Here is a 23,492-nt window from a genome sequence, read left to right on the forward strand (position 1 = left end):
TGCTCCCTCCTTTTTGTTTTTAATCACCAAAACTTGGCTTGATATATCATATAGAACTACATCTGCTTCGGACTGTACATTATCATAATCAATATTAGGCCTACAATTATTGCTCCTATTATAGTTACTATTATATTATTATTATCATTATCATTATTATTATTATTATTATTATTATTATTATTATTATTGTTATTGTTATTATTTGGGGAGGGGGAGATCATAGTCATCAGGTTTAATAGGCACCCGTGGGAGTAGGGTCTCACGACCTCGTATTTTTTTCTTTAATATTTTTCCCATGTTATGGAAGAAAGAAGAATATATACATCACTGCATTCGTCTTCATTTGCTCCCTCTTTTTTTTTGTCACCAAAACTTGGTTTGATAGACCATAGAACCACACATTCTATTTCCACTTGCAATTTTAAAAATAGGCGGTCGGCAAAGCGAGGTTTTCCTCTACGTCCGCTCATCTTATGAATATGTATGATTACAGCAGCTCTGCAGTAAACGAATGGACACAGCTGCGAGTGTAATCTGATATGGAAGGGTACGATCGGCAAATATATTAGTAGCCGCGTCCTAAACAGTCTGCGTACAATGACATCGGACTTGAGAGCAAACGGCGAGCAAACTAAATGACGTACCTGAGCTGCATATACACTGTAGTATTCTGCAGTTGTGCAAAATACAATTACATAACAACGTTCGTTGTTTTCATTTGGGGACGCCAATAATGGCGAACTGTACGTAAATGCCCTTGTAGTCCATATCATCACGCACACACAGATTCGTGTAGCCATCGTCAATACATTCAGTACACGTAACAGGCGGAGGCAAAGGTACATCACAGAACTATACACACAGTGTAGAGTGTGTAGAGTTCTGCGAGGTACATTGTGTGTGTGCGTGCGCGTCCGCCGGAAGATGTCAGAGATTTCGCTGCACCATCATCTTTAGTATCTCCCAGTGTCTCTGCAAGCTAAAAGATGGAAGATCGAGAAAGCAGGAGGCCAGCGCAGGTACCGTGAATATTGAAACGCCCGGCTCTTTCGTCACGCACAAAAATGCATTATGCATATTGCTAATTAATTTTTCTTTTTCGTCCTCGACGTCGACACGGAGGCGGAGAGGGGACGAAACCCGCGCCATTCGATGTAGGATACTCTCCTGCGGCCGACAGCACCGGTCGCAGCTGCCCGGAGCCCACGGCTCGGGAGGAGATAGACAAACCAGCAACGCCGAAATAAAACAGGAAATACATAAGGCCGCGACAACAACAACAACTTCGAGTATTATAGTATAGGATTATATGTATTGTAGTGTACCGGTACATTGTTTTTGCATAATCTTTCATTGTTAGATGGAAATAAAGCGACATTGGCGTGGTATTAGCGTTTTCACCGTAGCGTTTTCAGCGGAAAATGATAAATAATTGAAAAATACGCTAGAATTCACTAGAAATTGCTTTGTTGTTGTTATAGTTTTTAGATAAAGGGATATACACTGTATTATAAGCTTTGGATATTCCCTTCGCAGTCTTGAATATTAGACTAAGCGCTGTGGACATCATAACCCTTGGAAATTCCCTTTGCTGCCTTGAATAAAGACTAAGCGCACCGCGTTTACAACAGAACACCTGTGAACATACAGAAGACAGTGCTCTTCTTTGTATAGGGGTTGGTCTCGATTCAGAAGTACTGGGATATAACAACGAGACCAAGTTGGTTTAAAATTCATTTACTATGACTAAGCTACTCATTTGGAAATGCTATCATAGCTTGATAAGCATATCTATGCCCGACAAACAAAATGACACCAAAAAGGTATTGCCACCTCAGATGGTACCAATATCTGGCCTGGCCCATGGACTATGGTGTATGATTATGAACTTCGTCATGATTCCGCTGTCAGTGAGCCATCTGTGTTATGCTGCCCTCTCCGTTGTGATGCGAGAAACGGTGTGTGAAGGGTGAACACAAGGTTGTATAACAAGGAGTTGGGGAGTACTAAGTAGATGAGCAGAGAATTCTCTCCGCCCTTCTTATATAACAAGACATTACGGCTCATGGAAACACTGTTCACGTATCATTTCCTTGTGTCGTAGAATAAATGAATGCATGGGAATTTTATCTTTTGGTATCATTATAATGCCAACTATGCTGCTGACATTCTGTTTGAGATTTGGTGTTTAGTATACCGGGTGAGAATGGTTCAGCACTTTTTAAAATGAAACCAATATACGAATTCGGTTCTTCCTGTGTAACGCCCTCTCGCAACAAGTTAAACGTTGCTATCTGACAATACTGCATTAGCAATGATGATGATCCCTTTAAAAGGGGAAGTGGTAGGGCCTACACTTTAATGCTTTTACTTTTTTTCTTGTAGCATAATATTTATAAGGAAAACAAATTCATAACACACACACACACACACACACACACACACACACACACGCACACACACACGCACGCACAGACACACACACACACTGACACACACATAAATTCGCACCATTCTAGTCACTCAATGTAACTATGCAACAGAGCCGTGATTGATTCATACAGAGCGTGTAGTCCATTGACATTTTATCACACTAAAATAAGACGTTTTATTTTCGTCTTCTTAAAAATTCAGTTACAGTAAAACCACTCAAGCACATTGTATTGACATGGCACGTAGCATATACTTCCAGCGCAAAACAGCACATTTTGTTAGGTAGTGTGCAAGAGTCTTCAAGTCACAGAACATATCATACAAGTGCATTTTGCGAACAGAGTACTGAATCCCTATAGAGGTTTGTAAGAGTTTATTTAAGGTAGCTTACATTCGAAGCTTGGAATGGTGGAAAATGTGATGACACAAACATGTATAATCTACATCAGATCAAACATCTTGTGCAACTGCTTGACAGCGATCTATAATCAACGGCAAAATAATCGGAAAGATTGACATTAATTAAACCATTGGTCAGTTTGCAAATATTTGAAACCAAACCTCAATCTAATAACGCCATTCAATGACCATATCTCCATGTATTTTGCATAGATAAAAAAAAATCCATTCCAAACTTCAAATCTTGCCTCTTAGACTTACTGAAGTAGATGTAGAACTTTACTTACCCTCTCGTATTTCGTAATTGCACATACAGTATAAACATTAATTTTTCAATTATACTTCGCGTATTTTACAATGCATACAAAATAGTGTAATGACACATAGGCCTACGAACAAAACAGTAGCATAATCACTCCCCATGGCGATTGTTCTTACATGAGTCAATGATATTGTCATCACAGCAATCAAATATCAATTCACTTAGTGTACAGTATGTTACAATGGATATCAATAAACATAAATAAATCGATGGACACGAGTTGTTCAAATCGGATCCTGGTGTGGTTTGAACGGCCAGGGCAGCACATTTCAGGCTCGTGTTACGCTGCAAAAGTAGAAGACCGTGTTCAGACATTAAGATCAGACTGAATTTAGATCAAAGTTGAACGATGACACGTATGGACACATGAATTTGATATGATATTAATGTACAATGAACATACGGACGTGCAGGCATATGAACATACATTGTATGAATCTAAAAACGTTGAACAAATGAACGTATGGAACATATGGATATATAAATATATAAACAGAACATACGAATATGTGAACATATAGACATATGAACATAGGAACGTATGAACATATGAATATATGAACATATGCATATACGTACATGAACGATCATTATAAATATTGTGAATATTATTTTGAACAGTAAAAAATGTTGAATGTCGCAGCTTGTTCTAGTAACTGTTGTCAGTGTTTAGTGTACAGAGTGTGCCGGCCAGTTTGTAAACGTGCGTATAACTAATTTAAGCTATAGATGTTCTAGGAGTGTGTGTATTAAGTGAAACTGCTTTGTGCGTGTGCGAAGTGTAACTTAAAAAAAATCAAAAATATCAACATTTTCGAAAATACATTCTTAAGGCACATCTCTCTTCATGAAGTGTTTATGCCAAAGTTGATTAAACTAAGAACATTGAAGAGCAGCTGATGACAATGCTGCAGTTATTGTAATCGATGCTGCTAGATTTTTCTTCTGGGTTTCCGACAATTCATGATTCCTATCGTAGTCGATAAGATGGCTTTCCTGATTTGAGCTCGTTTTGTAACATGTAACCGTAACCAAATCGTACACAATAAAAATATCATTACACATCGTTAGGAGCGTGTACTATTGCACCATTACGAGCAACCAACTCTGCGGTAGCTGCCTCTCGCGCCCAGCATGATGTACGTCAGGCTGCTGAGAGACGGTTCAATTTCAATTTCAATTTCAATTTCAATTTCAATTTCAAATTCAAATTCAAGTTCGTGATACTTTGTTGTCCTTGTATTATGTCACTTACTTTACTTCAATAACTTGAATTGTATGCTAATTTGCTCAATGGATATTATTTCTTTGGGCTAGCAACCTTCGTTGGTGAAAGCGTTTGCTTACGTAGTTAATACCCGCTATATTGCTATACTTTAGTAATCCCTTTAAGTCTAACCAATATTCTATCTCCGTTATACCACTGTCACACATTGAAAAACTGATCATGCGATCACATTCATCGTTCATACGTCATCAGTCGTCATTATTATTTGGTGACATAAAGAAAACACTCGTCCAAGGCATTCAAGTGACGTGAGTAACAAATAGCCATCGTTGACTCCTTGCAAACCCTGGAAACATGGCGGAAGGTAACAATTACACGTGAACGACATGCTGAACGAATATGATATTCAGGGCTGTCGTTTCTTCGTGTATATATCATCACTTGTCTGTGAATACATTGCTTTAATTTGAAGGCAAGGCTACATTACTGATTTGGTATTAGATCATTCTTAAACTTGCAAAAGCATTTTCACACTGTTTGGAATTAGAAATACTTTTCAAACGATGCAAAAAATATTTCAGAGGAGAAACTGGCATGACGAAGTAAATCACTTGACGATAAAGAGAACCAAATCGGATGAACACTCGGAATAGGAATAACAACTACTTAAATCTGCACTTGGCTTGAATTTACCTAAAACACAAGTTTACGCCTCCTCTACAACAAGGAAGTAGTTGTCTCTGGAAGCAATCTCACGCCGTCGCTAAACAGAAGACGACGCCCTCTATCGTGTGAACAGTGCACAACACTCAAGCCAAAATGAAAATACATGTACTATTCGTACCCGGTTCTTCCTCTGGCGTTGACAGTCTCTTTCTTGCCCGAGGGCTTGTGTTCGACCGTGACGACCCACTCTCTTCGACGAATAAAGGAGAGAAATGTACCCTTCTAAATTTCACTCAAACAGGTAGCGTAAACAATACTTCGTGATGAAAAATTCACCTGCTCTTTATACCGTTCTCTCTCGTCTCAACAAACGTTTTGCTGGTAGTAATAGCGGATGTAAACGTTAGTTTTCGAAGTCTATCTCACTGTCATGACTGTGAATGATTATCTTATATCTTAGGAAAACATCTTGCAAGGTAGGAAATGTGATTAGAAATTTTCAGAGTTACTTCTGAGATCGAAAAGTCTGGGTAGATCTTGAGGTTGAAAGATTTCGCTTGCAGCTCATTTAATAGTTGAAATAATCACAGCGTCACGTCAACTACGATTGATGTTCAAATGAGCACAGGACTTGAGCTTTCTTTGTTATATCTTCCAGAAACACATTCATTCCCAGGTTAATTCGCGGTGTGAGGCAACAACAATAAACAGCGTTATCATACAGAAAACCCTTATAACGAACACATTTTCGCTTTGAGGTGCAAATCGGCACCATGTTCCATTTGGCTCATTTAAAACACCTTCGGGAAACTTCAGATGAACAGAACGGAAAATATTGTCTTCAAGTTTAGACCAAAAAATGAGAAAGTCATAGAAGTTTGAAGTCTTGCATGTTTTCAAGAAACAAGAATATTAGGAGCAGCAGCATACGCACATTTTAGACGTTTATGTTGTTAAAACTTCACCAATTTTTCCTGAATTGCCCCGTGGGGACCTCAGATCAATAAGAATATCAATTTACTATATCACATAACATCAAATTTTTGCTGCCTTGTAGCAACCCAGGGGCGGATCCAGGAATTCCGTAAAGAGGGGTCGCCTTTTCAAAATTAAAGGGGGCGCACGCAACCCTCCCCATTTTTTCTATTTATTTATTTTTTGTTTGTTTCAACGAAAAATAAAGGGGTGCGCGCGCCCGATGCGCTCCCCCCGGATCCGCCACTGCAACCGATAGCAATGATAGCTTTTAAGGCGAAATGGGCTGTTGGTTTTTGATTATTCGTCAAAAAATGATAGTTACATTATTTTTGTGTCTAGTACAGTTCTGAGGTAGTGACTTCATCAACTCTGCTAAACTGCTATTCTTTGAAAACATGTGACTTTTGAGATTCCACAACATTCTTATTTCACCTAAGAGTTTGATGAAACTTCGATCATTCTGTTCGTCGGATTTAACTTTAAAAAAAAAAATATAATCAACCACAAAACATGCAATCAAATATAAGTCACGTATCAGCCAATCAGAATTGAGTACTTAGAGACCTACGTTTGATTTTCAGGCTTATGTTTGATCTCAACTTTTATGCAACATCAGCGTCCAGAACAAGGTGTGAAATTGCTCTTTTATAATTTGCAAGCCTAGTAGTGGCCAAATTTATCACACTCTCACATTTCATATCTAGACAGCAGTGTTATAATAAACGATACCGAATCCGTTAAACATCATATCAATATTTTTTTTCATACGTATACCATAACTGTGCCAGAGTGCTTCTCATAACATTAAGTGTACTTGAGCGTCTCTATATCAACTATAAACATCATTATCGAGCTCAGTCATTTATAGTTTGGCAGTTGTTCATATGAAGCCACAAAATATTATACAATGGCATTGATTAAGCATGATCAGATTCATGGAAGAATTTTCCTTTCTATTTTAAAAGCAAATTGTGAAGTAAGTAGCATTACTTTGACGCATGGTACACATAGGGAGTGTTTCTCAGGGAGCCTCGTAATCCCGTAACCAAGACAATGATCATCCAATAATACCAATACGATACTGCGTCACATAAATGACATAACCATACTAAATTTAACATTGCCTTCATGATATCTTTAAAAAAAAATTAATTACATCTTTAATTCTCTCAGATCAGTGGAGTTTCACGGCGTTCAGGCAACATGGTGTTAGATTTTTCTGTGGAGGAAGCTAAGTGTCAAGGAGGTAAATTTCTTAAAGGTTTTTTATCAAGGTAAGTATCTGATGTACTAGTAGCCAACAAACTAATGGGAAACAATTAAGTACACCAGCCCTTATCGACTGGTACTGTTTATCATATTTCGTGGCTGCAATGGGCTTGTGCCGTTTGCAATTTGCTTCATTCAGTCATTGGAAGGATGTGCACAACCATATCAACTTCATTATCGACAAACAATTTGATAAGGGTGCATTAAAATACAATTGTATATCTATACATATATGTATATATTTCATGTCACAATTATTTCATATATTTCAAGCTTTCATTGCAGTTTTCAAATGATTAGATGCATTGCATTATCATTAAAAAGGACAAAAAAAAATATGGGAGTAGTCTTATGCTATCACATATAAACTAGAGACTCCCTGTACATCAAATTCTCGTGTAATTTATGACAAAATCATATTGTCTTTCCCACGCCGGTATAGTATTGGCGTTGAATCCCTGAATTTACTTTCTGTGTTGATTCAAATCATCTCAAGTTTCGTTTTCCTCTTCCATGGTTATTACATCTTTTACTCTGTCCTGGGCTAACGAGCCGTTGGAGACCTCCCCATCCGGCACAGGACACCGGTGACTCTCCAAGTCATGTTTTTCGCTATTTAATGCACTGAATGATGCACGCTCGCTTTGGTGGGGCTGCCTCATTTTGCCCAGTTTCAAGCCGTTCGAGTCGAGCAGCGGATTGGCGTGAGAGTGACCATTTGACGATGTCGATAGCCGGTGTAGAGGAGATGAATGCTTGGGGCACACACCATGTTTGTTTTCGAAGCATCCCAGTGTCAGTGCGTTGAGGAGTCTGTGGGCGATGACGCGAAAGGCGTAGCGAAAGTCCCGGTTTCTGAAATTGTAGATGAGAGGATTCATCAGACTGTTTGCATACCCTAACCAAGTGATTGCGTTTTCAGCATGAGTGGAGAGGTAACACTGCTCACAGAAGTTCATGATTAGATACATGAGGAAAAAAGGCAGCCATGAGAGAATGAAGCAACCCATGATCAAACCCAATGTGCGGACGGCTTTGTATTCTCTCGTTATCGAGCGTGATCGTCTCCTGGTTGATCCTGGAGGGACCGGCTCGTCGCCATCGTTCGGCCGCTTCAAAGGCGACGACGCACGCAGAGATTGCGGAGGCGAATACCGCTCCAAGTGCTCTGTCCTGTTCGTTTCCTTCTTGATGCGGATGGCTTGCGAGCGTGCTATGGCATAGATATGACAGTATGTAAATATCATAATAGCAAGAGGCACATAAAATGACGTCATACTCGACACTACCGCGTAGTATCGATTGACGGAAAAGTTTACCCCGCAGATATCGTCGATGGTATTGCTCGGGCCCTTCTTCGCGTAAAGTCCACTGTATATTGGGACAAACGATATGACGCCAGAGCAGCCCCACACAAAGGCTACCATGTAACCTGTTCTCCTCCACGACATGTCACTCTTGTAGGTTAGAGGGCGGGTGATGGCCCAGTACTTATCTAGCGATATCATACACAGAGTCAGGATAGAGGCTGTGCAGCACAACACATCCATGGACATCCAGAATTTGCACATGTACTTGCCAAGGCGCCAGTGGCCGTCCTGTAGCAGACGCATCGTCGAGAACGTCATTACGAACACGGAGACGGTGATGTCGGCGATTGCCAGGTTCAGGAGCAGCGCGTTGGCGGGCGTCCGCAGTCGACGGAACTTGGCGACGGCCACGACTACGAAAGTATTTCCCACGAACACGACAAGCAGCATGATCCCACAAACTATGCCGACAAAGATTTTACCAGACAGTGGCATCACATGTTCGCTTGAGTCCTCCGCTGTATAATTCGCGGCAGCCGTCGTCATGGTCGCAGTGGTGAAATTCATGGTGTTCTTGATGTTCAGTCGATCGCGGGAAGTGAAACGAACGAGTTTTCCGATGAAGACGCGTTTTCCAGTTCATCATATCTACAACGCCAAGAGCAACATAGCAGAGACGCAAACCAGCCCGATCCAGACGTCTTTCCCCCTCTGTAATGAGACTCGTCGTCAGGCGGGTCAGCTTTTATAACTCCTACAGTACCTGCAGCGGATACAAACAAACAAAACGGAAGAAAGTAGTGCGCTTTAGAACGATAAAACTTGAGGGTCACTCGTGCGATTAGATTTTTATTATGTTAGTGTAAGATTGAGATATTACCATTTAAGTGGTGAGTCAGCCGCGGTCATTGTCTTCCCAGAAATCAAATCCCAATGTTGCAGGTTATCTTTCACTCGTCATAATATCATATTACTCAAAGTGTTATTTAGTTATCAATTACAAGTGGCACATGTTCGACCACACGTGTTCAGCAGGGATGAATAACAAACGTTTTCAAGTGAAACAAATCAAGTGTTCACAAGAACACTTCTGACAAATGTCTGACAACATCAAGTGCCAACATACACATGTTATCTTGGGTGTCACGGCGATATGAAAACTTTCACAAGTACAAAAAAAAATATATAGTACGTACATTCAATATTTCCTCAAAAATGTAATATCCATCGATCTATGTTTCACATTGGCCAAAGCGTTTTAGTGTGCAAGATTGACACAATAAACGTTATTAATTGTCAAACCCAATTCTGCATTATTGGTGGTACTTTTTTTTTTGCATCTCTATGTTTTACTTCTCTTGCTCTTATATCAGCTTTAACATCACGTGCCGGCAGCGAGAGTCCTAGAGGTTTCGATAGTGATCGATTACTGCGTGTCGGCACAAGACAAAAATCATGTTCATGGTCGGTCAGTTGAAAAAGAAACAGTAAATAAAGAGACATTTATTGTCTCTCACATTCTCCCTCATCCCCATCCCCCCCCCTCTCTCCCTCCCTCTCGTTTTCTTTCTTCTCACTCAATCTCATGTACTTGCACTTTGTGAAACATACTCGAAGGCCCGAATTCACGAAGGTGGTACAAATGAAACCAACCATGGTTTCATTTGTACCACCTTCGTGAATTCGGGCCTATCTGTCTCAATGCCCCTCACGTGCTTTCAACGATGTTGTTGGTTTTTAAAATCTTCTCCAGAGGACATTTATTCTAAGTCGTGTCGACAGCATTGGACAATGGATCGAATGTCCTCCAACAGAGAAAAAATAACGATCCTGAGCGGAAGTGGTCGAAACGCCGGATTCTTTTTTTCCAAAACAGAAAAGTGGTCCTACAAGCGGAAGGGATCAAACGCCAGAAACTTCCGTGAACAGTGCCTCTGACCTAAACAAACAAAAAGTATGACTTAAAGGGACTATGCAATGCAAATTCATGTTGACTTGTATTGATTCATAATACCTTGATCATCATTTAAATGGCCAAAACAATATCTAGATTTGTGCCATATATTCTATAATGATATTTCGACTGTGTTTTCTTCAGATTACTTGGATACGCCAACAATAACAATTAATCTATCAAACCAAGATTCTGTCGGTGATGTCATCTGTCACTGATTAAGAAAAGACATTGCGATGCACCTTCCCCTATAGACCGAGCAAAATTTGCATGTTTCCCTATAATGTTTTTAGTTGGCCATATTAGTAACATGGAAACGTGTTAGTTATGCTCAGTCCACGGAAAGGTGCATTTCATCTGTTTTTGAATTCATATTAGTACTGTACCAATGATTGTCGGGCGTACCAATCATTCTCTGTCTGCAATGCTGCGCATGCGGATTGAGTATATCGATTGTCGGGGTAATGTAGCGGTAGTCAGGGTAATGTCGTGGTAATTACCCTAGCCTAGCTAGGGTAGAATTTAGCAGAAGTTACCACGACGACGTCCGAGCAACATTGTGCGTTAAATAGGCAGATTAAAAAGAGGAAGGGAAAAAAAAAGATTAACCGGACGCTACACGGACGTTGTCGCGGTAACTCTAGTTTGACAGGCTCTGTTAAAACGGGCTATAGTTATCTCGTAATTCCGTCAATGTGGATCTGATTTTTCCTTAATTTAATCTGAAACATGCGTTAGTAGCTTTTTCACATCATTTGGCAGTTCATTTAGGAGTGTGTGTTGCAGCACGTCTGGAGCTCGCCATCTCAGGAACAAGAGCAATGGACGGTAATCGTCTTCTTGCATAGTATGATATCCATGACCTGCCCCACATAGAGAAGCTCATAAGTGGTTATTTTTCATTTCGTGCAATTCGATTTAGCAATGAGAATTGAGATGTTAACATGCCTGTTCAGTATATTTTTCTACGAGAGGAATGGATTAGGGGCCAGATTGTATATATTGTCTCAGGGAAAAAATGCATTTGGACAATTATTTGTTATTACGGACTATCCGAGCGACCTGGATGTATGGGGATATGGTGAGATGCCTGACAACATGATCATTAACCTGTATGCTTCCTGTTTTTTGCACGGCATTCACAGCCCGTAGCAGAAAGGGAGGCATTAGACTCACCGCATTTACTGACAAAAAAAGAGATACTCCTTGACATTTCAAGTGGATTTTGCTAGATTTTGGAAGTCGGTTCAAATGATTCATCTAATGTACGTGTACAAAGTAGAGTGGACATTGGGACAAATCATACGGTAACCTGCAAAATCCTTGAAAAATAGCAGAAGTCGTGTGGTTATTCGCATACACGGTTATATTGCTGTTACTTATTGTTTTCTTTGTATAATACTGGTCGTCAAATGCATGGAACACACATTTTCAACGGGCATTTTTCTGTTGTTGTTGTTGCAAGAAGCAAACTAATATCCTGTACATTATGATGGCGTTTTCATTTCGTTGTTCGGGGCAGGTCGTAAGAGCAACGAAGGCGTAATTTATCTTCTTGATACTATGGTCGATTGCAGCGATTAAATTGATGTAATAAACGACATTCCATCGATACGATGTGTGAATAAGAATGTGCATTGTAGATACCGCTGGGATAGGAGAGTGTATTGACATAATACAGGATTTCAGTCCTTTTTTTTTTCTCAGGCGCAGTAGTTCCATTCAAAGTCCTTCATGATTAGTCATAACGAATGAAGACATGCTTTCTATGTACACGCCCGTATCTATGGATATCATGCCTCCTCGCGTCGAGGAAATCAGGAAGGCCCTCAAACAACGACAAAAGCTGTCCGATATTTTGAGCCCCGTCATCCAGAGTTGATCAATCGGATATGAGCTCCTTACTGCATTCATCGATGATGGCAATGATTAAAACTCCCGAGGGGTATTTACAGATTAAGTTATGCTGCGCATGGTTACGGTAGTGAAAGCATCTGGGGGAAACATCTGTTTTGATAACCCAGTTTTTCACTTCGTGAAAATATCCAGGGGCTTTGTCAAACTGACAACATTTTGTCAAAGTCAGTCGTACGATATCTGTACTGGTTGTTGATCTTTGCAAATTTGCTATAGTGCCTTCACGACTTTGAGTATGAGTGCGTTATGTGAGTTGGTATGTGTATTATAAGTGATGTGCAGGGGCCGCGGAATATATCGGGGGGGGGGGGGGGGTCCTGGCGCCGGAGATTGCCAGGGCGGGACCCCCTGAAGAGTCCGGGTATCTGTAAGTTTCATTTAGACATCAAAATATTGTATTTTTATCATCTCTCTTGGGACATCTAACAGTGTTTATGTTTATGTCTATGTGTGTGTGTGTGTGTGTGTGTGTGTGTGTGTGTGTGTGTGTGTGTTTTCGGGGGGGGGGGGTAGAAAATGTAAGGACTGCAGCCCCCCCCCCCCCCCCAACTTCCATAGCCCGTGTGCGCCTGCGCATCCTGATTATACATGATGGTAGTTTGGTGACGATTTCAAGCAGATTATCTTGAAGGACATTATTTCAGATAAGCTGGCATCCCACGATTAAAACTGAGTACCGGTACCCGTAGATTGAAAGTCGGTCAAAATATGACCTACAAATGAAAGTCGCGGTCATAATTACTTCATGGACAGCAAAGGTCAAGACAGTTTTTTGTCGATCATTATTTCAAAGTGTGATGTCTCATTTAGTGTACTTTACATCAAACATAGTTATAGAAGAATATTGCAAGGTTATCAGCTCATATAATTTTGAATCAAACTTTGAAATCTTCTAGGATTGGTAGAATTAAATCATGGGTTTGATTTCCTTCCAGCAATGGTAAAACGTCTGTAATTAATCGAAGTCGAAAATCAATGTCAAACCTCTATTTCACTGGTCACGATTCTGTTAATCTATAGAAATCGGATATTCAGTAGCTTAAGTCCTACACTATGTGTTATACATTGTAAGAATGCAGAATTAAAATAAGACATACTTTTTTTTTCACGCTGATGAGAAATGTGCAGAGTTGGTAGAATATCAGCGCTGACTGTCCTGTGTGAATTACACCAGGGAGGTGGGAAGAGAACAGATTGCTTTATTCAGAGAGGTAAGGTCGTGTCACCCTCCTTGCTTTAAAGTCGTTGAAAAGCCTCAATTGAATACAATTAACCCTTTCTGTGCTAGTTACTTTGGAAGGTGTGTACAAATCTATGGGGCTTTCCGTGTCATTCGCCACTCAAAGCTCACATAGGATAAATGGCATGTTAACAGAAGATAGCTTTAGATCTCCGACCCGAACGCTATAAGACGACGCAGCCACCCAGGTTTAACAATATGGAAACAGCTCTCTCGCGAATAAAATTATTATTTTTGCCTAATTAGAGTCGTCTTAGCGTTCGCGTTGCAGATCTAAAGCTCGCTATGATAACAAAAAAAAAAAAAATCGCTGACGCATATGAAAACACATTCATTCAGGGCAAGAGTGGAAAAAATTCGACAGGATGTCAAACGTTGTACACCCGACAAGTTTCCAGATATATACAAGATTGTATGTCGTTGTATGTGATTGGGCTTTAATTCCCATTTGTCTATGAATTGGAGCGATTTAAGCGCAGAAATGACCAACCGAAGTCCGTTAACCTTTGATGGAAAAGACGACGCCGACGATTCTGGACTCTTTGCCGCCATAAGAACTCGATCTCGCTATACCATGATGGTCTGACGATAGATACAGCATCAAAATGTTAGACAAGGTCGTCATTAACAATATTGAAACATACTTTAACATACATGATTATAAAAAAATTCCCTTTAAAAACCATTTTATGGCATGTTTACAGTCCTGCCCTTCGCCTTTGTACCTGAATAATACGAAAAAAGTACCCACACGAACATCCTGATAACAGTATAGAGGAAGTGGAATTAATAATAATAGAAGCAGTAGAAATCAAACTATCGGAGTGCCAGGAACAGTAGAAAAAAGAGAAGTAGTAATGTTGATATTGCTAGCAGAAGTAGCAAAACTCGAGTAGGAAACGTATTGCCCAGCAGACTGTTGTACTAGTGGTGGAATTAGAAGTTATTTCAAATGAGGAGGAGGAAGAGGTGGTCTGAGGAGGAGGAGGAGGAGGAGGAGGAGGAGGAGGAGAAGAAGAAGGAAAAGAAAGAAAGAAAAAAGAAGATGAACAAGAAAACTGAAGGAGGATGTTTATTGCCAACCTGCCTCATGCTACTGATAGTGGAACCAAGTCTCAATCAATCTAGATGCAGATACATACGCAATATATTCAGCACATACACTGACATAGATACGTGGGCTCTACGTCAAATATGATGGCGTCATTCACACAAACTTTGATCGATGTTGCAGCAGAAAGGCCCCCAAAAGAAAAGTTCCACGCACCAATCGAAGCTAATTTTGTTACCATGGCGACTTCATACCTGCAGGGGTAAACACACGTCCAAGTGAGTCGTGAAATAGGCGGCATTGAATCGTCAGGACAAAATGGCCCCTGTGAAGGGGTGACGCAAGCCTCGCACTCAGAACATCAGAGTATACGAACAGGGAGGGGAGAACGTGAACTTGATTTATTTTTAGTCCTTTGTAGTTGCGGACTGAATGTGGCCAAAAGAAGTGTTTTCAGATAAATTTTGCTCTCTCTGAATAGAACGGATTGTTGTGAACGCGTAGTTCGAAGCAGGATTAAGTCCTGCTATTCACTGTCCTCAAAAAGAACAAAATCACAAAACGTGTGGGGCAGCGGACCATAAGGAGAAGAGGATCGGTACAATACTTTGATGTATACGAATGGCTTAAAATGCACAAATAGCTCAGTTATTCAACACCCAGAGCTTCAACTATTCCATTCGGAGAGAACATAAAAATCAGAGACATTCCATACAGTACCCTGTATACACAGCGTATACCCACTAAAATTCACAACAGAGCATTATAGAAACATGACAGTTTTGAAGGAAGGACACTGTATGCATTCATTATTGATCTGCCTGATCGTGCTCTGGCTTTACCTCACAAATGCAAACGCATTACTTTTCAAAATTCAAATCATGCATTTCCAAGCCTGCCTCCGACATGCTAGGTAAAAATCTCCCAGCTGACTCTTTAAGACCTGTAAATTGAGCTAAAAATGCGGGTTTTATGATTTCATAAGTCTTGATGAACTCTGACCGATTGGTCACATTGAGAGTGCGCTGAAGGTGTATACTTGCGAGAAAACTAGTCCATTGTAGAAGTCAGAAAAATGTTCTCCACACTCTGCCGAACAACATGTCATCTTCCATACTGACAGTATCCGGAAAAGAGATATAGCAGGGGCATATATACCTTATTATTATATACTTCTATTCGCCTTCTATAGTTACAAATTGGTTTTCTCCAGTCATTCACTGGTCTTCATTAGTCATCAACTAGTCTTCTATGCTCATCTATTTACATTCTATAGTCATTAACTTATATACTTCTGTAATCATCCATCCATTTTCTGCAGTCATCAACTCGTCTGCTGCGGTCATCAGTTGGTCTTCTTTAGAGATCATTTAGTCTTTTATCAACATCAATCAGTCTTCTCTAGTCATCATTAAATCCTCTATATAGTAATCAATCGGTCTTTTACGCTCATCTATTTGTATTCTGTAGTCATCCGTCCGATTTCTGTAGTCATCAACTCGTCTGCTACGATCAATAGTTGGCATGATTGGTCTTCTATTGTAATCATCTATTGTAGTCATCTCCTATGATCATTAATCAGTCTTCTTTAGTCATCACCTTTATCTTCTATAATATTGTCATCATTTGGTCTTCCATTCCCATTTACTTGTCTTCTGTAGTTTTTAACTCATATACTTCTGTAATCATTAACTCGTCTGCTACGGTCATTAGTTGCATGGTTTGTCTTCTATTGTGATCATTATTTTAGTCTTCTATATGTATGATCATCGATCAGTCTTCTTTAATTATCATCTAATCTTTTATATAGCCATCAATTGGTCGCCTTTTCTCATCACCTTGTCTTCCATGCTCATCTATCGGTCTGCTTTAGTCAGCAACTATAGTCTTCCATGGTGGTCGATCCGTTTTTTAAATCCTCACCTACAGTCTCCTATTGTCACTTGAATCCGTCCTCTGTGGTCGTCAATCGAGTTATCTTTTAGAGTCATTTCTTGGTCTTTTATAGTCATCTATTGGTCGTATACTCATGCTTCCAAGATCATCTGCTGGTCTCCACTAGTTATGCATTGTTATCATGAAGTCATCGAGTAATCTTCATTGATCATTGTATTTTATTGTTTCTCCAGAAAGCTAGGGACATTTCAGAGGAGCGAGTATCACTTCGTCACAAGTCTTGCTCGATGTTTTGTACTTGACATTGGCCATGACCTCGGAAAGCTAATATTTTTCAAACCTGATTAACACTGTGAGAATCAACTATAGTAGCATGGTAAGATTGACATTCGAATTTTATTAGTCAATTAGTTATGCTTGATAGTTACATTAGTTGGTTACAATTCGTTATTCCCCATGGTTCGTTATTCCTAAGATTCATTGCTCCGAAAATGAAACAAGGTTTGTCATTCCGAACATTGCCGAAGGTTTGTTAATCCGGAAACAAAGTAAGGTTCGTTATTGCGCACCTTACTTACATTTTCGGACTAACCATGTTAACGAACCTTATTTGGTCTTCTGATTAACAAACCTTCGGAATTACGAACCCAATTTCATCTTTAGATTAATAAACCTTCGGAATAACAAATCTTATTTCATTTTCGGATTGACGAACCTTCTGACTAACGAACATCATCCATATTAGTTATACAATGTAATAGGATAGACTTTGCACTTTGCATCATTATGTAAATTCACAAGTGGTTGCGATAACATACATGGACAAAGCAGAGCTATGATGTACTGAGAGAGTAAAGATAAAAAAGCCCTGATTCTGTCCACATTCTATGACTGAATGGAGACAATGATTAGGCTTTAAAATAATAGGATTTAGAGACATTCCATATTGCGGTAAGCCATAATGGTAAAAGGGTGGTAAGCATATTCAGTTCGTACTTTGGTTATGACAGCATTGCACACGCTCTGCAGTAATTCAACATTAGGGAGCTTTAGATTTTCGACGCGCGGACGTTCAAAGGAAAAAAACATGTTCTGAGCTTGCGCAGTAGCGCGCGTAAAGTCAATCTATTTTTAGCTTGCGTCGCCTGAGTTGTTTACTACGCGTACTGGGCTATTTTCACGTCCGCACAGTTTGCGACGTAGAGAGCTTCTTCATGCACTGATCGTATGGGGGCTCGATTTGACTTTTTCTACGTTGCGTCCCAGCGTAATCTAAAGCTACTTTTCCACACGACGCAGGGAGAGGAGAACGTACAGCGCAAGCGTCGGCTCAAACGTCCGCGCGTCAAAATCTAAAGCTCCCTAATAACAACAAAGAAAACATCGACAGTACCTTTTCCACTAGTTATCATTTTCATACAAGAGTCTCGACTGTGCTCTAAGTGTCCTTTTTTTAGGGGGGGACATACTTTCTCAAAGAGACTCGATGTATTTAAGAGCTGCTACGACTTTACAATGATGACGGATGATAGACGTACGTTTGTAGTGAACAAGTCGCAAGATTTCCCTATTGTTTGTCACATTTCAATGATCCAGCGCACTCGACAGATCACACCTTAAGATATGAAACCATCACGTGTATCAACACACCCGCTGGTTTAGTATTCTCTCTTTCTTTACCTTTACATACCAAACTTCTCAAATCTCCATACACGTACCGCATTTGTCACCTGTCGACATGAAAAGGTTCCTCTTTCTATTTCGCAACACTGCTTACCTGCCAATCAACAGTGAGTCCTGCGAGGATACCATCAGTGCTTGGAACTAACTGAAATGAGCGTTAGCTTGCACAGGCAGCCGTTCCGACTTCCCAAAAGTCGCCTGATATGCGTTTTCGTTGATTGTGTGTGTGCGTTTTGTTGCTGTTGTTGTTGTTGTTGTTGTTGTTTGTTTGTTTGTCTTTGCTTGTTTTGGATTGTTTGGTGTTGTTGTTGTTGTTGTTGTTTTTGCTTTGCTTTGCTTTGTTTCGCTTTTTTAAAGGGAAGGTTAAGGTGATCGAGGCTGCGGCGGTTACCCGCTAAGGAGCCCTTATGGTAGTCGTCTTGACCAAGGCGAGATTGAGCAAGTCGCTTTTGTCCTCTCGTCCTGAACAAGATGCCTTTAGGTGAGTTTGAACAGGGAACGTCTCACCTCTCTGGTTTGAACAAGCGAGCCCCCAACGATTTCTCGTCTTGAACAAGGCGCTTAGGTGCATTTTGAGAATCCACCGTCTCGCCCTCTCGCCCTATAAACAACGAGCCTATAGGCGAGATATCTCGCCGCGAGTTTATGCATCTGTTAAAATGCTGTCTACGGAGCAACGATATGTGGATGTTTGATGGTTCCCGTGCGTTGTCATAACAACCGGCAGTGGCATCAAGGGGGAAGTGGTCCTCGTTTTACAAGTGCTCCCATTTAAGACCCATGAGAATATCTCTGCAGGAGACAAGTGATATCTGAATAATGAATCGCGGTTTTGGGGGTTTTGAATCAAGTACCTATTGCTTTAGCAATGAGCAACTGAGATATTTTGAGATCCCCTTTATTTTCACAAAATAAAAAGAATTTTGCATGGCCTTTACCTCTGCTCGCGTTTAGCAGCAGAGCGGCAAATTTTGACGCGAATTTCTGAGCAGGGACTCGAGACGACATTCAGTGGATGCGGGCACATCTTCGGCAGAAGAAAAGGGGCTAACGTCGTTATTACCGATTAGATTTTTCTCTTTCACCGCTGACATAACTGTCAGGTCGCGCACAGCAAACACGCTGGAAGCATGATGATTGATTGCCTGTCTCTCTTCCTTCGTTCGGTAAAAATGAATGAAATCTCGACCTACGTGGCCGAATGGAATCGACGTCTTCTCATTCTAATTAATTAGAACTAAAATCGTTCGCATGTATGGATCGCGAAACGTGATATGGGATCGCTCAAGTTTCCATGAACTATGTGGGGCTTCTAGGAGGTTTGGTCATGCAAGCGAATAACCCACTAAATTTTCACGTCAACCTAGCCAACATCTCCTCCCCCACTCAGTAATTCTTATTCCCTTCATCTCTTTTGACTTTGCTGCAAATTCTGAAAAAAAAAATCGAGAGCCAGCTATACATACAGGTCTGCACTAATACGAGCTACGTTTCATTGACTATCACAATCGATCTTACTTCGGTATTGAATACGTTTGTTTTTTTGTTTTTTTTTTGTTTGTTTGTTTGTTGGTTGGTTGGTTGGTTGGTTGGTTGGTTGGTTGGTTAGTTGGTTGGTTGGTTGGTTGGTTGGTTGGTTGGTTGGTTGGTTGGTTGGTTGGTTGGTTGGTTGGTTGGTTGGTTGGTTTGTTTGTTTGTTTGTTTGTTTGTTTGCTTGCTTGCTTGCTTTTTTTTTACTACGAAGTAGACATCCCTTGCATATTATGGCTGCTTATATAACTAATCTGAATGATAACACAATAAAGCGGTAGACGAAGGAATGAAGATGATAAAACTTTTACGAATGGCCACACAATTTAAATTTTAAAATTGTATACATGTTTGTAATTTTCAATTAACTTTGTCGGTACTCGTTCTTTATGTTGTAAATGCATGAGAGTGATAGTTTTAGTCCTCTTTTATTCCGAAGGTTCGTTAATCCAAAAACGAAGAAAGGTTTGTAATTCCGTTAGTACGCACCTTTTTTTTTCGGATTAACAAACCTTATATTATAATTACTATCGGACCTCCGGAATAACGAACCACGATATTTCATTTTCGTTTCTGCGAACCTGTGGCATAACGAACATCGATCGCCCCAATAGACAGGGCCTCCGCAAGAAAACCACGCAGAAGATGAAGATCTTGTTTTGTGTGTTTTTCCCCTGACTTTAGAACTAGTTCATGATTTCACACTTTTATTTTATTTTCTGTTTTTCATAGGTTCTATGTTTGTGAATGACCCAAACTAAAACTCATGGTCTTGATACTACTGTAAGGTTTCGATAGACCTTTATCGGTCATGTTGAGGGCATAGGCGCTGATTCTCCCAAGACACTCACTCAGTCGACTTGTACGACCTGCTATAGTTACTACGAGCTACCAGCAGTTTATTGCATAAACCAATGTAAACGTTGAGAATATTTCTATTGTGTTGATTTGAGCTTGGTCTACCTCTTTAACGCTGTAAAACGAAGTAACAGAAATTATAACGAACTATACCAAGGAGATCATTTGCTGTGTTTTTTTTTTCTCGACCAGTTCTGCCACATGTGTGAGTGAGTATGTGCTAATGTTATAATAATTATTGTTGCACCCCATCGAAGGAGTTTAAGATCATTAAATCTGCTTGACTGGTGTTTAACTGGCACAGACGTGCACTCTACTCGCAAGTATACTGTTACTAGTAATGCATGTCAAAGCCTAATCGTCCGCTCATGTTTTGCTGTTTGATTGTCACGGAAAATGCTGGACAATACTTCATTCAAACACGAAGAAAATGAAAACACATACACACACATACACACACACACACACACACACACACACACACACACACACACACACACACACACAATATCGAAAAAGAGAATGAAATAGAAGTCTGTGTGCAACACTTTTGATTCTGTCTGAATGACAACGTTGTTTGTTAGTTCTCGGTGTCCTTATTTCATTCAGTATATCATGGAATATAGTAGACTGAGTGACGATATTAACCTGCACACGTTTCTAAACCCCAAATTTCCGCTGTTCATGACGCTTTCGGAATTTTCCTGCAAGACTTTTGAGCCTAAGGGTTGATCGTCACAAGAAATGGATATCAAGCAAGAAGTTATCAAACGCATTATTCAGTTTAATTTCATTTACTTGCACATAAAGAGTTGTGCATTTCATGAAGAAAAAAATCTGTTAATATTCTACACTGTTTTGCATCTATCAAGAAGGTCTTTAAAATTTGTGAGGAAACCCAAACGAACGACGAACCTCCAGGACTCATATTGCAAGGTTTGCGATGATGTCATCAAGGGTTTTCGCAGAACGTTAAACCATCGGTAAGTAAATTCAGTGAAAACTCAAAAGGTCCTTATCTATTTCTGACGATGTCAATGACCGGACAGTTGAATGTACGCACTGGAATACTAACCATAATAGTCTATTTGAATAGAAATTTTAAGATTATGATAAGAAACATGCCTGAAATAGTGTGATATTGAGTTTTGATATCGATCACCCAGACACAACAGCCCCATTTGTGTTTTGTCTGTATTGTGAGTTCGCATGTACCCCGAGTGCGAGACTCTGTAAGAGGGTGATTGTAGGAGGCATTTATCGTCTTTAAGTTTCCTGAGAGCGGATGAGAGGGTATTAGCGTACAAACGTCAAAGATATAGACTTTATTTCAGCCGAAGTTTACTGAATTAACTCACAACACATGAGATCCTTGATTCCAGTTCTTACTGCAGTGAATATTAGCCACGTCGGCATATGAACGAAATGAAAAGGATGGATTAAAGATGACTATTCATACTCTCACTCAAATCTCATCGCCTGTATTTCGATTGCAAAAACAAACACACACACACACAAACAAACAAACCAACCCCAACTGCAACTTTAATCAACTGCCCTTACCACAAATAATAATGATAATAATAATAATAATAATAATGATAATGATAATACTGATAATAATAATAATAATGATAATAATAATAATAATAATAATAATAATAATAATAATAATAATAATAAAGGACATTCATATTGCGCAGCTATAATGATAATATACTCTACTGCGCATTACAAAATAACATACATAATTCAAATATGAAATACATTACTTCAAGAGATGGCTATTTAACCTGACCTTACATTCATTAATTGTAGCTGCTTGTCTTACAAACAAAGGGGGATTATTCCATAGTTTTGGTGCAGCACACAAAAATGCCCTGTCACCAAGAGTAACTTTTGATTTCCCTGATGGATATTTCAATAATGTTTGATCCCGTGAACTTCGGAGGTGATAAAATACTTGAAATGATGTTTTTAACTCTATACATGTTCCTGTAGAACATCATAAAAGAATAGGAAATGCAAGGAAGGCTGTATGTTACATGAACAAATCCCATAACAGCAAAGCTATGTATCAATGTATGTATTCAGCAAAGCGTGACTGGCAAAAAGGGCAACGAATTTGATATTGAAGTTCGAAATTGGCGTTTAAACGGGAAAATGATACAGACTTATCGGAAACGATCGTCCGTTGCCAAGGGATAAGGGGAAAGGGATATCGTAGGCCCCTTCAATGATAGAAAGTGCTTCTCACTGTTAGTCATCTTTCTCAAAATATCATCTCGTAAATCTCTAATCTTATACAAAACGCACTGCGTTGCTTCTACTGATTTGGTTGACGAAGTGGTATTTTTGTACTTGTAGAGTATTCAAAAAAGATCTATAGCGGGTATCATGGCATATCCACAGTAGCCACCGGTGAAGACGTAAAAACAGATATTGGTCAGGTCACCAAACTCGGTATTACAAGACGTTATGATTGTATATAAACGCTGCGATCTGTAGGAGCCTGAACCAATCCAACGAATTGTCCACCACCTAACTCCTCAAGCTCAAGCTATCGTCGCATTTGCATCTAAAACTATAAAAGAAACTCATACATTCATGTAGCCAGTGCTTTTCCTTTGCTTGGACTTCGAAAGCTAGGTGTGATGGGTGTCAGGGTTGCCTACATCTCGAGGTTTTGGTCCTCCTCTGGAGAGGTGGTTTTAGGACCACATCCCCGGCGGCCTCGATCGCCTTCGTCTATTTG

General features: G+C 39.9%; 1 protein-coding gene across 1 annotated transcript; it reads right to left on the reverse strand.

The window, feature by feature from the left end:
• Window positions 1-7,789: 7,789 nt before the first annotated feature.
• Window positions 7,790-9,332, reverse strand: LOC139738720 (probable G-protein coupled receptor No18). The gene has a single exon (XM_071649357.1). It carries the CDS (start codon window positions 9,173-9,175, stop codon window positions 7,790-7,792), a length of 1,386 nt encoding a protein of 461 aa, XP_071505458.1. The 5' UTR covers window positions 9,176-9,332.
• Between the last annotated feature and the right edge of the window lie 14,160 nt (window positions 9,333-23,492).

Source organism: Diadema antillarum, unplaced genomic scaffold, assembly GCF_040938485.1.
Source record: "Diadema antillarum isolate AM-2024a unplaced genomic scaffold, OU_Dant_1.0 seq00000766_RagTag, whole genome shotgun sequence".
NCBI lineage: Eukaryota > Metazoa > Echinodermata > Echinoidea > Diadematoida > Diadematidae > Diadema > Diadema antillarum.